General features: G+C 42.5%; 1 protein-coding gene across 1 annotated transcript; it reads right to left on the bottom strand.

Moving 5' to 3' along the window:
- Nucleotides 1–1,688: 1,688 nt before the first annotated feature.
- RBP2 (retinol binding protein 2) lies at nucleotides 1,689–10,948 on the bottom strand. The gene is made up of 4 exons (XM_083613981.1): nucleotides 10,804–10,948; nucleotides 8,537–8,715; nucleotides 5,315–5,416; nucleotides 1,689–1,829 (listed from the first exon to the last, which is right to left on the bottom strand). Exons 1-4 carry the CDS (start codon nucleotides 10,874–10,876, stop codon nucleotides 1,776–1,778), a joined length of 408 nt encoding a protein of 135 aa, XP_083470107.1. The 5' UTR covers nucleotides 10,877–10,948; the 3' UTR covers nucleotides 1,689–1,775.
- Between the last annotated feature and the right edge of the window lie 440 nt (nucleotides 10,949–11,388).

The following is an 11,388-nucleotide window of genomic DNA, read 5'->3' as shown; positions in this document are numbered from 1 at the left end:
GGCAAAAACCAAATGGCACAGCCAATCACCAAATGGCAAAATTCCTACTAGGCCCCTGCGCCAAGGCAGACGACCCCATGACAGGCAAAGCAAGGTCAACCGGAAAAGAGGGCAGGCGGGCGGGTGATCCGATGCACTCTGCAAAGAGAAAGAGAAACCAGAGTGTACTGATATTTAAAGACTATGGTCCCACCCACCCAATTTGCAACATACAATTTGCCCCAGCAACCCGGTTATCCAATCGCAATGCCAGGCAACAACTATTAACCTGCCTGGCAACCAGAGGCTGGCCCGGCGGCCCACACCGCAACACGTGCTCTCATTTATTGGAGAACACGCTTTGCCCTTGTAATTCTCCCAAATCCACAGACATTGTTGACCATGCTCTACACTCTCATAATGTGCTTTTGCCTGGCTAGAATGTGTTCTTGGGCTGGTATCAGGACCAGGCTGCCCATGAGGCACACTGAGGCAGCTGCCTCAGGAGTCTGAATCCCGTGAGACTTCTGGTGAGATCTCTCGAGAGTTCCACAAGATCTCATGAGCCTATCAACTGGAAGCCACTGCCACATAACCCTGGTAAGCAAGCCTTCAGTGGTGGGGCAGTGGTGGAGCAGGGGCAGCAGGGAAGCGGCACCTTCCCATTCACCTCAGGCGGCAAAGCGAGATAGGCTGGGCCATGCCCGACTGTGATAATGCTCCTTGCTTTGCTGGATGGAGGATGATCAGGCATGTGTAAAACCTTTAACTCCGCATGGCTGGAATGTGGCCTCCTGTACAAAGGTACAATACTGGTATGCAGCCCCTGGGAGGTTGTCCACAAGGGAATGCAGCCCTGGGTTGGAAAAAGGGTTCCCCACTGCTGGGTTACAGAGTCCTCAGCCAGCTGCCAGCATCCACACCAGAGCTTACGCTCGCATTTTGTGAGAAGTGGAATTTGGCTCAAGAAGTCTTGAGACAGGCAATCCAGTACTGATCCCCTGACAAGAGTACCTGTGTGGTACATGTGCTTTAGGACACCTCTTGGCCACATCAGCCCTAAATGTCAGTGTGTAAATATAGTTCCTTTATTTAGCCTCGGACAGCAGTTGAGATATAGCTGAAGCCATGATATGAAGCACTCTGATGTGAAGCACTCTGAGAGGCACGAGTTAAATCTCCCGTTAAGCTCGTTGAATATCTGTGGCGTGGGTTTTCAGAGACACCTTTCTGAGGAACACAAACTAGAAACAAATTAGGTTTGTTCAGAGGACTTTTCCGATGGCTGCGATCTTCCTTTCCTAAATTTAATTTAGTGATCTAGCTGTTAGTGGCTTTGAGTCTCATTCCCAGCCCACTGAGCCATTTTGTTGCCTGAAACTAGAGTCCTGGTGACCCATAGCTAAGCAAGTTAGAAAAAGTACAGTGAACACGGGCTTTGCCCTCATCATCATTGAAATGTATATTAGACTGTCATGGAGTGATGGGCCATTGTCAAGATAAGTGTGCTTATTTCTTACATCGCTGCTGGAGGACATTTTGTCTTTGGTGCCGAAATGTTTTTTTGCCAAGGTTTACGTGGGGGACAATTAGAAGAACAAGACATACATTATTTAACTTTGGAAAGCAAGAGCTCTTTTAAAAAACCACGTAGGAGAGTGTTTGATGTTACTATAAGAGGTTTCCCACTCATTGAACTGAACAGCAGATCTCTGGCAGTGTCAAGGTTTTATTTATTTAATTCAGCAAAAATATAATAATGACGCAGTGTACAGCTGGATGGGATTCAGATCCATTTAATTCTTCTTCTTAAAGACTTGATGACACACCTGGTCTTCGCATGTCAGCTCCTACAACATTAAAACCATCGGTAAGCGCAGACAATTCCCTTCCAGACTTGCAGAGAAAACAGCTAAGCCAGAGCATTAACAGTGGGGCTGGGCTATTAAAAGGGAAAGAGCAGCGTATTTTATATAACCAATCAGCCAGCAAGCACTACAGGTTGCAGTAATTAGATTCTGACACTTGAATTGACTTTTACAAAGGATAAAAATGGGGAAATGCATAGGAATTGCTCTGTAACTGTGGGACGTTGCATTGTCTATTATTAACCAACATACTGTAATTTATTAAACTCACTGAAGCAACAAGGAAATTGCAAAAGGAGAGAAGGAAAAGCTTTAAAGGTAACAGGAGTTAAGTATAACACTTTGTCAATTGGTTTCCCAACAAAATGTGGACCTTTTCTCAGAATGTTATACCAACCCTAACAAATCCAGTCAATGAGATTACTAGCCAATTCTGAAGTTGTTTCATAACAATATAAAGCAGGTCTGGCACAGAGCAGGATAAGATTCTGGTTTCTGCAGGGATGAAATCAACCCAATGGTAATTTTGTACATCTTATTGACCTTCTTTTGCTAAAAGTGAAGCCAGAATTTTATGATCGTGAAAAGAATAGAAATGAGTAGGTAGCTTCCTATTGTAAGTCTGTGAAATTAATCCCTCATCCCTTTAGACTGGCCCCTCAGAGTTTGCAAATAGTCGGTTTTGTATTAAAGTGAGCTATGCAGGCTTGGATAGTGACAATGTAAACAGAGGTAGAATGTTGCAAAAAACAGCAGCGGGATTTTTTTAAATTCTAAACATAATTTGCAAAGGTGTTTAGTTTTTAAAAATAATTTTGGATTCTTTTCTTTTTTCAGTTAAGTTCATATGGATAAACTACTACCCTATGGTTCTTCATCTGTAAAATGGGGATAATAATCTATTGTGCAAAGCTGTTATCAGGGTGAAGGGAAAGTACCACAAGCTAATGAATCATATGGCTTATGCTCCATGGTCCTCATTTTTAAATTAATAATTTAATTTAATTTAATTTCTAATATCATCTCCTTCACCCCTGCGGTTTGGAGAAAATTGTGATGTGTCATGAGGCACTGCAATGTTGATGAAGGCTGCCAAATTCTGTTTTTATATGGAATCCATCAGCAGATTTTTCAGTCCACCTATGATAAAACTTTGACTAAGGGACTAACTGGAATCTGGTGAGTGTCCACCATTTAGTATTGTTAAGCGTTTGTGGGTGCCTTGACTCCCCTTAATTCCTGTGTCTAGTGGGCCTTGGATTATCAAGATGGACTATTAAGATGGGCTGCCAGACACTGAATTTAACAGTGTGAAAATACAGGCCAAAGCAGTTTTTCTGTGCTCGGGAAAACACCTGGGAGAAAAGCTATTATGGAGAACAAAAGAAAGGTAAGGGGTGATTAACAAAGCAGATACTCTGTGCCGGAGGGTAGATGAGTGCAAGCCCCTCCTTCCACTGTGAGACAAAGTGTCAGTCTGTTAAACACAGCAAGCTAAGCATAGGGACAAAAAGCCATGTTTGATCTCTTTGGATCCAGCAGTGGGAGAAACAGAACCCTCTAGGAGCGTAATGCATCGACCTCTCCATCATAGGCTCAGGTTGTATATGTGCGTAAATAAGCCATATATAAGAAAGATGCCACAGTTTCCACTGTGCCTCATTTCCAAAGGAAACACAAACACTAGGCAAGTGTCTGGAGTATAGGAATCTTGCGCCACTCAGAGATTGGGGTGACATGTAACAGAAGAGCCCTGCTGGATCAGACCAAAGGATAAACTAATGTTGCCATATTAAACTACTGTACTAGAACCATATCAAGCTACTAGAACTTATTGGAATGTACTGGAACTCAAGCGATCTGGTTAAAAGGTTTGTTGAATCTGGATTCCAGAGGATGTTTCAAACGTTTTAGGGATCAGGGTGAAAAAGTGCCACTTCTAAACTTGCTCTGGAATGGAACAGAATAGTGGGACTTAGAGGGATGCGGAAGGGCAGCCTTCAGATGGGTTGTTCAGAAGTCTACCTAAGAGGTTTGCAAGCCTGTGGTTGCACCTAAAATAACTTTGGATTCTGGGCAAGGACTAAAAATGTATACATTCGGGAGGTAACATTAAACACAGTTGTTTAGAGCAGTGATGGAGGATCTAAGGCTTGAAGCCAAATATGGCCCGCCAGGACTATCTATATCTATCTATCTATTTATCTATTTATCTATCTATCTATCTATCTATCTATCTATCTATCTATCTATCCCTCAGGAATCCCCTGAGTCCATAACTCCTTTTCATCCCCTTCCCTTCATCCCAGACCACACTTCCAATTAGCTTGGCTTTGCACTTCCTTGAGTGTTTTTGCCTGGCTAGAATGTGTCCTTGGACTCTGATAATACTTCTTGTTTGCCTGGATGGAGAACTGAGAGAAGTGTGTGTGTGTGTGTGTGTGTGTGTGTGTGTGTGTAAAGCCTACTGTAAAAAGATAAAATTAACATTTGCTGCTCCACGAGCTTTTGCTTCTCCCCCAGCCCCTAGCAGTGGCATATGGCCCCCAGAAGGTTTTCATATAAGGGTATGTGCCCCTTCAGCTGGGAAAACCACCCCCCCCCCCGTTGCACTAATTTTCAATTAAATGTGTTTAGAACGGGGATATGGAAAGTGTTTGGGAAAATTATTAACTCATCAAGCCATCCTGTTCTACATGGAGAAGATGTGCAAAGCCATTAGGGATTATGCAGCTAGATCCATATCAGAGGAAGTAAACATGCAGGTTCATTTCCAAAAGCTATGTGTGTTTGTCGGCTGAAGATCTCCATCTCCTTTGCCTGTTCATTTAGTTCACTGAGGCTTGTGCCCATAAAGAGCTTTGAAAACTGAACTGAAATTCTTTGGTTCACCCAAGTCTGCCTGTTCACTTTCCCGATTGTTCTTTCGAGTCCTCTTAATATGTAAACTCTCATTTATTTTTTCCATACTTCACTGACTGCTTGTTTTCTTTACAGGCCCCTGTAGCCTCACTCAAGTGTACTACATGTCAGGCTTGGACTTCATTTACTAACCCAGCTGTATGAACTCAGCTTTTCCAGTGGCACTAAATTATACGCTTTAGAGATTGTATATACCGGGTGCCTGATGGTTATTCTGAGAGCAATTTTCTGACCTGCTTTTCTGCATCATTCTTCTTACAACCCCCCAAGAACATCTTTTCTGTAGGTAAATAATACTCCTGATAGCTTCAAATTAGGCGGAGGCAAATATATGCCTTTGTTCATTATGGTAATGATATGCTAGGAAGCCAGGCTCAGAATAGTCAACATGGGCAGCGGCTCTCTGGGGTTCCCGGCCCCCTGGAGACATTGGGGCTTGAACCTGGGACCTGCTGCATGCAAAGCTACAGCCCTTCCCCCAAGTTACTGAATTTTCCTGCAGTACTGCTATTGGTATATCTTTCATGAATGATTCCGGCTCTTACCAGATGCAAATTGTCCCCTTCAATCCAGTGTTTCCAGCCTCTGTTATTCTTTTCGCCTTTCTGGACACAGATTAGTTTATCACCATCCCAGGTCACCAGCGTCTGCAGGGATCAAATGATAAAGTTCAGCAACATGGTAGAAACGTGTGAGGCTAAAAACAAATCGGAATAAACTGGAGTCAGGGTGACATAATGGCAGCACAGAGTTGGCGGGGTGGAGAGAGGGAACACACAACAAGCAAATACCACCCCCTCCCCTCTCTCCCAGCTCCCCAAATTTAAGTAGAACGCCTATAGTGTCACTAAAAGTGTTTTATGTTTTCAATTCCCGGCTATTTCTCCTGACACAATGATCCATAATATACGCACAAAAGAAGATAATTAAATAAAGTGAATTTATGACGGGATTTGTCTCCAGAAAGGGGAGCACAGATATGAAATTTGCATTATTCCGTTCTCCCTCAGAAGAAAGCCACAAACACACTGTAAAGCACAGCAGCAGGAAAAGCCGTGGATCATTTTAACTGCTACAACATTAATACACATGCACACACACTTCTGTTGTGGATGCGGGGGGCATATTGGGAGGGAAGAGATTGTTCACAGCAGCTTGTATTCAAAGCTTTTGCATAGGAGCATATTCTAATATGTAAATGGTCCCCAAATTTATTTTCAGGCTAACCAAAACAGGTGTTTACTGCTAGAATAATGCTGGGGGGGGGGGACAGAAAGGAAATGGAAGGAAGGGTGGAGTCAACCTTATCATGGTCAGACTACTACGAAAGACAGTGCTCTGTGTGCAAACAAGAGGCATCTTGGAGCCACTCCTCAGCTGGAAGTGCAATAAGAAGAATGGGGATGCCCTGATCACAGCTACTATAGTAGTGCAGGCACACACCAGAGGAGATATTTGAATTATAGTCTCTTTCTTCCTTTCTTTCATTTGAGTGCTGCTTCACTACAATTGTGATCGGGAGAAAAATATGACCTCTGTACATTCTGTAGCTGTCTGGCAACATCCCACATTCTCTGCCCTGAAAAGAACAGATTGCAAAAGAACAGCTCTCTTTAAAAATAATCAATTCCTGAGCCTCCTGCAAAAACAGCAGTGTGTCGGTGGGGGGATATCAGGCAGAAATCATCTTGATAAGAAATCAGATAGAATTATAAAAGAAATAAGATGCTTTTTCTACTCTCCGTCAGATAACAACAGTGACGATAGGAGAAAATTGAGGTTATTGAAAGTTCAGGGAAGAGGCAGTTTTCTAGCCGAGACAGGACTGGTAAAGGATAGCTTTGACAGAGGTATAAGGAGCATGCTGTGATGTCAGGGCATGAAAAGGTCACAGATAATAGGAAAGATGTTGGCTATGAGCAGCATACTCCTCCACATTATCTTGGGGAGGGGAGAGGAAATGATTTGGCTATTATAATGCTTGCCATTCTGTTTTAGCTCTGTAGATACCAAACGGTGTAGGCACAGATTAGGTTACAATCAGGAATAAAACGTAATCCAATTGGGGGAGAAGGAAGCTACCCACTGAAAAGTAGCCATATGGGAAACAAGACCTTGGCTTGAGAGTTGCTTCACAGAGAGCTCAATTCAATGGATGGAAATGGATTGAAATAAAAATTGCCTCAGAATCAGATCAGACCAATATCTTCTGAGAGACAGATCAATGCAATTATCTTCCCTCAAGGGAAATCCAGAGAGTCTCCACCCCCTCCCCAGAAGAGTGGCCAGATCTTACTGTTGGGAAAAGAGGAACAACAACAACAAAACACAGGAACTAACTTTTCCATAATAGTAGAGCCAGCCCGTCCATGAGGCATACTGAGGCAGCTGCCTAAGGCTGTGGAATCAGTGGGACTCCCTGCCTTGCCCCTGCCACCACCTGAGAAGTGAGGAGAGGTGATGATGGATGCTTCTGGCATCTCATGGAACTCTTGTGATCCTGGCAAGTGAGGCTTCAGAGGGAATGTTAGGGCAGCAGAGCGGCAGCACACTCCCATTTCACCTCAGGTGGCAAAACTAGATGTTCCATCCCTGCATATAAGGTCAATATGGGCATAACTGTCTCACAGCTTGGTAAATGATGAATAAACCTATGGGCATTTCTATTATTATTATTATTATTATTATTAACCAGTTACAATTTTGACAGCACTGCTTGTCTTCCATATTATAATTTTCTCCTCAGAACCAGGAACAATGGAGGAACTAGGGAGAACTTCGGGTGAAGACATCCTCTCCCCTCTCTAAAACTGTGCAAATGTGACTTGAAACACAGAGGTGTGTGTGTGTGTGTGTGTGTGTGTGTGTGTGTGTGTTTGACCTCACTGGATTTTAATCCACTAAAGTGAACATACGCATACTCTCCAGCTGTGACATAGCCGTTCCTATTCAGGAAAGGCCATTGGACTCCACTAGACAGGAAAGCGTATAAAGTCTTCCTATTTGAACAAGAGCACTCATGCATGAGCCACAAGGTCTTCTTGGCTTTTGATGTGCAGGCCCCTCAACTTTCTGGCTCAGCACCTGGCTCACGGTTCTGGCCCACCACTGACTATGACGCAGCCCTAACTAGGACACAGTTTGCATCAGGCTCACTTGACTCCTGGGACTCAACTATACAGCTGTAAATAAAATGTTTTAAGTGTGTTTTAATTGTGATATACAATGTGACACTAGATGACGATGGTGAGCCTTATGGAAAATTCAATGCATTTTTTAAAATGCTTTTTAAAAAGCATTTTCAGAATGGTTTTTATGTGTGTATGGATTCCACTCTGGTTAAAAAGTTCTCCAGAAACAGGGAGCTACAGGGGGAAAAAATAAACTAACATGAAAAAAAATGTGCCGCCACAGGTAGAATGGTCATATGCAGTAGCTCAGCAGTTGCTTCCACCAGAAAGCGGGATTTGCTTTAGCCTGTGGGGAGTCTGGAGGAGCCAGTGGGGGATATATAAGTATCTGGTGGAACCATGAGGAGTTGAAAAAATAATTCTGTCTTGCTGTCAACAAGCTGAAAAACTGTCATGATTTACATATGGAATAAATAGTTGCAATAGAAAAACATCCACGTTTTGAAATGCAAATAGCTGCTTCTTTATAAATAAACATTTCTTTAACATTTATAATTTGCTTTCAACCTGTTTTCTTGAATGTCAGGTGCTGGTGTTGACTGCTGTGTAAATGGAAAGCAAATCATAAGTTTCTACCTTTACCACTCGGTCATCAAGCCCCTTGGTGTGCTCTTCAAATTCCTCTCCTACGGTGTAATTCACTTCATAGTTCCTGAAAGTGCTCAGCGTTTTCGTCTTGAAATGGTTTCCCTCTTGAATAATTTCTTTTGTTTGTGTCAGGTGGTTTGCAATCTTTCTCGTAGCAAGGCCAATGCCTGCAGACACAACAATAAATATGTTAACAATGGGCCTGATTAACTTCAAACATACATTTATAAACAATAAAGTAATGTGTGCCCAAAAGGACTTTCTGCTTTTGGGGTGTGTGTGTGGAGTATTACATCCTGGGCCATATGATACTGCCGGTATACAACTATCAGATTCCATCAGCATAAGGATTACTGTTTACATAATGGAACTTTCCATCCCTTCTTTCCCCATGTGTAGCCCATCTGCTCTGGAGGGTTGGAGAGTTCCCATAGCAGGTTTAGAGGGTGCAAAGGGGGAGAAGGGGGGAAGATTATTTTGCACAAGCGGCAATCCTTGTGCTGATGGAATACATTACAGTTGTACCTCGGAATCGAATGGAATCCGTTCCAGAAGTCCGTTCGACTTCCAAAATGTTCGGAAACCAAGGCGTGGCTTCCGATTGGCTGCAGGAACATCCTGCAGCCAATCGGAAGCCACGGGACCTGCTTTGGATGTTCAGGTTCGAAAGAACGTTCGCAAACCGGGTTTGTGGCGTTTGGGAGCCAAACCGTTTGACTCGCAAGGCGTTCATCAACCAAGGTACAACTGTACTTAGCACTGCTGTGGAAAGATCACTCGTATGAATTGCACTTGTGCACATGTTTAACTGTTTAGCCAGATTGTAATCTAAGGCAGTCCTCTGCACACTTATCAAGAAGTAACTCACTTTGGCAGAAAGCTGGTAGATATAGAAATAGATTAGATCAGGCTTCCTCAACCTTGGCCCTCCAGATGTTTTTGGCCTACAACTCCCATGATAGCTACCAGGACCAGTAGTCAGGGATGATGGGAACTGCATTCTTAAAACATCTGAAGGACCGAGGTTGAGGAAGCCTGGATTACATGATATAGATATAGATATATTTAGGGTAGTATTCAACTAAATTTTACTTAGAGTAGACCAATTAAAATTAATGAACATGATTATGTTAGGTCTATTAATTTCTGCTCTGAGTAAAACTTAGTTGAATACCATCCTCAGTGACTAACAGTGCAACCCTAAGTATGTCTACTCAGAAGTAAGGCCTGTTGAATTCAATGGGACTTATTCCCATGTCCCTATAGGACTTTTTCTACACCGCAACTGTTCAGTGTTTTTTTTCCTATTTTTATCTGACGAGCAATCTTGGCCATTGGACTGCTGGCTTGTGGCCAGATTCGCTGCATGAGCAAATATCGCCACGGAACAGGGTGTCCTGACTGCTGAGATGCTGCAGGGACACCCTGGCAGGATGACAGGCGGTAGTATAAACATTTAAGATCTAGGTACAACATGCTGCTTACATCATTGAAACATGGTCTCAGTGACTGGTGGGGAGTGGGGGTCAGAAGTCCCTCTTGTACTTAGGAAAAATAGGGTGGCTAATGATCCATAAGTTCAATTAAAACAACCTTCCTTGCTTGAACAATCCACCCTCAACAATTTATGATGCAGATTAGGAGTTAAAATACAGGGACAACTGTGACACATTTAGGGCCACTTTTCTGCTGTTAATGCAGAGATGGGGAGGGGGAGATATTTTCCAGAGGCACCACCTGTCTTTCAGGTTGTTGATTATGGCACCAAATTGTGAGCACAGAGAGCTTCTTATAAATGTTACCATACAAGATTCCAGCTGCAGCCCTATGCACACTTTCCTAGGAGCAAGACTTAGTCATCCTTACCTTACTACTCAGTAGATGTGCATAGGATTGTACTGCAAAGTAGGTTTTCTGACCCATTTGCAGTTTAGGTCAGTGCAAATCACCTGTGCCTTTCAGCTATAGAATGCCTGTTCAATGATCTCTCATATATAGCATAGGTGTTGAAATATGACTGACAAATTCTTTTGTACGGGAGAAAGAGAAAAGAAAACCTTCAAAGAGAAATGTTTGAGATAAAACGTACTTGCTATTCCACTGTATTCACTGGGCTTACTTCAAAATATATCTGCTTAGAAATGGCTTGCTATAAAGGCAAAAGTTAATGTTGAATTAAATCTTATTCATTTATTTTTAAATTAAATGTAGAACAAAGTATCCCACCAATTCAAAATTCTTATTTTTATATTTACCTAAAGCAACCATGTAACCTTCGAAGTTGTCATTGGATACCATCACCCATGTTCCAGTGTAATCAACAGGCATTGCGGCTAGGATTTAAATCCAGGGATGGCTCAGATATGGAACTTGGAAAGGAGAAAGAGCTTACTGTAATTCTGTCCTTTTTATATTTCTTTGGGTGAAGTTTACAGCTTCCAAGATAATAAAGTCTAAGGGTCAGCGAGATAACCTAAACAGAACTTTCCCTTCATTACCAAGGTTCAAGAGGACAAAGCAGAGGCAGCAAACAGATTTCTGAGGTTAGAGGTCAGAGAGAAAATGATGTTGCAATGACCGTTGTAAAATATAAAAGAAGAGAAGAGAAACATCGATGGGAGCACAGCTCTGGAAGATGGACTACATAATATCAAGTTATATGAACCTGATTGTGTGTATGTGTGTGCTTATTCAGAATTTCCTTAACTCCTGTTTACATTCTGTGGATGTTCTGGATGTATGAAAAATCCAACATTTACTTTTAATAGAAATGGTCACGATGCTGTGTCATCCAAACAGAAAGAAAGACACACAAATCACATAAAGGACAAGAAAAGATC

Source organism: Podarcis filfolensis (assembly GCF_964270895.1).
Source record: "Podarcis filfolensis genome assembly, chromosome: 5".
NCBI lineage: Eukaryota > Metazoa > Chordata > Lepidosauria > Squamata > Lacertidae > Podarcis > Podarcis filfolensis.
This window is presented reverse-complemented; position numbering and strand designations above follow the sequence as displayed.

Bases quoted from the DNA above. Each gene is read 5' to 3' on its own strand.
- RBP2 (XM_083613981.1), bottom strand. From the start codon at position 10,876: ATGCCTGTTGATTACACTGGAACATGGGTGATGGTATCCAATGACAAC. The intron at 8,716-10,803 runs GTAAATATAAAA...TTGTGTCTGCAG, and splicing joins AGGTTACATGGTTGCTTTAG to GCATTGGCCTTGCTACGAGA. The intron at 5,417-8,536 runs GTAGAAACTTAT...TGATCCCTGCAG, and splicing joins TTGATGACCGAGTGGTAAAG to ACGCTGGTGACCTGGGATGG.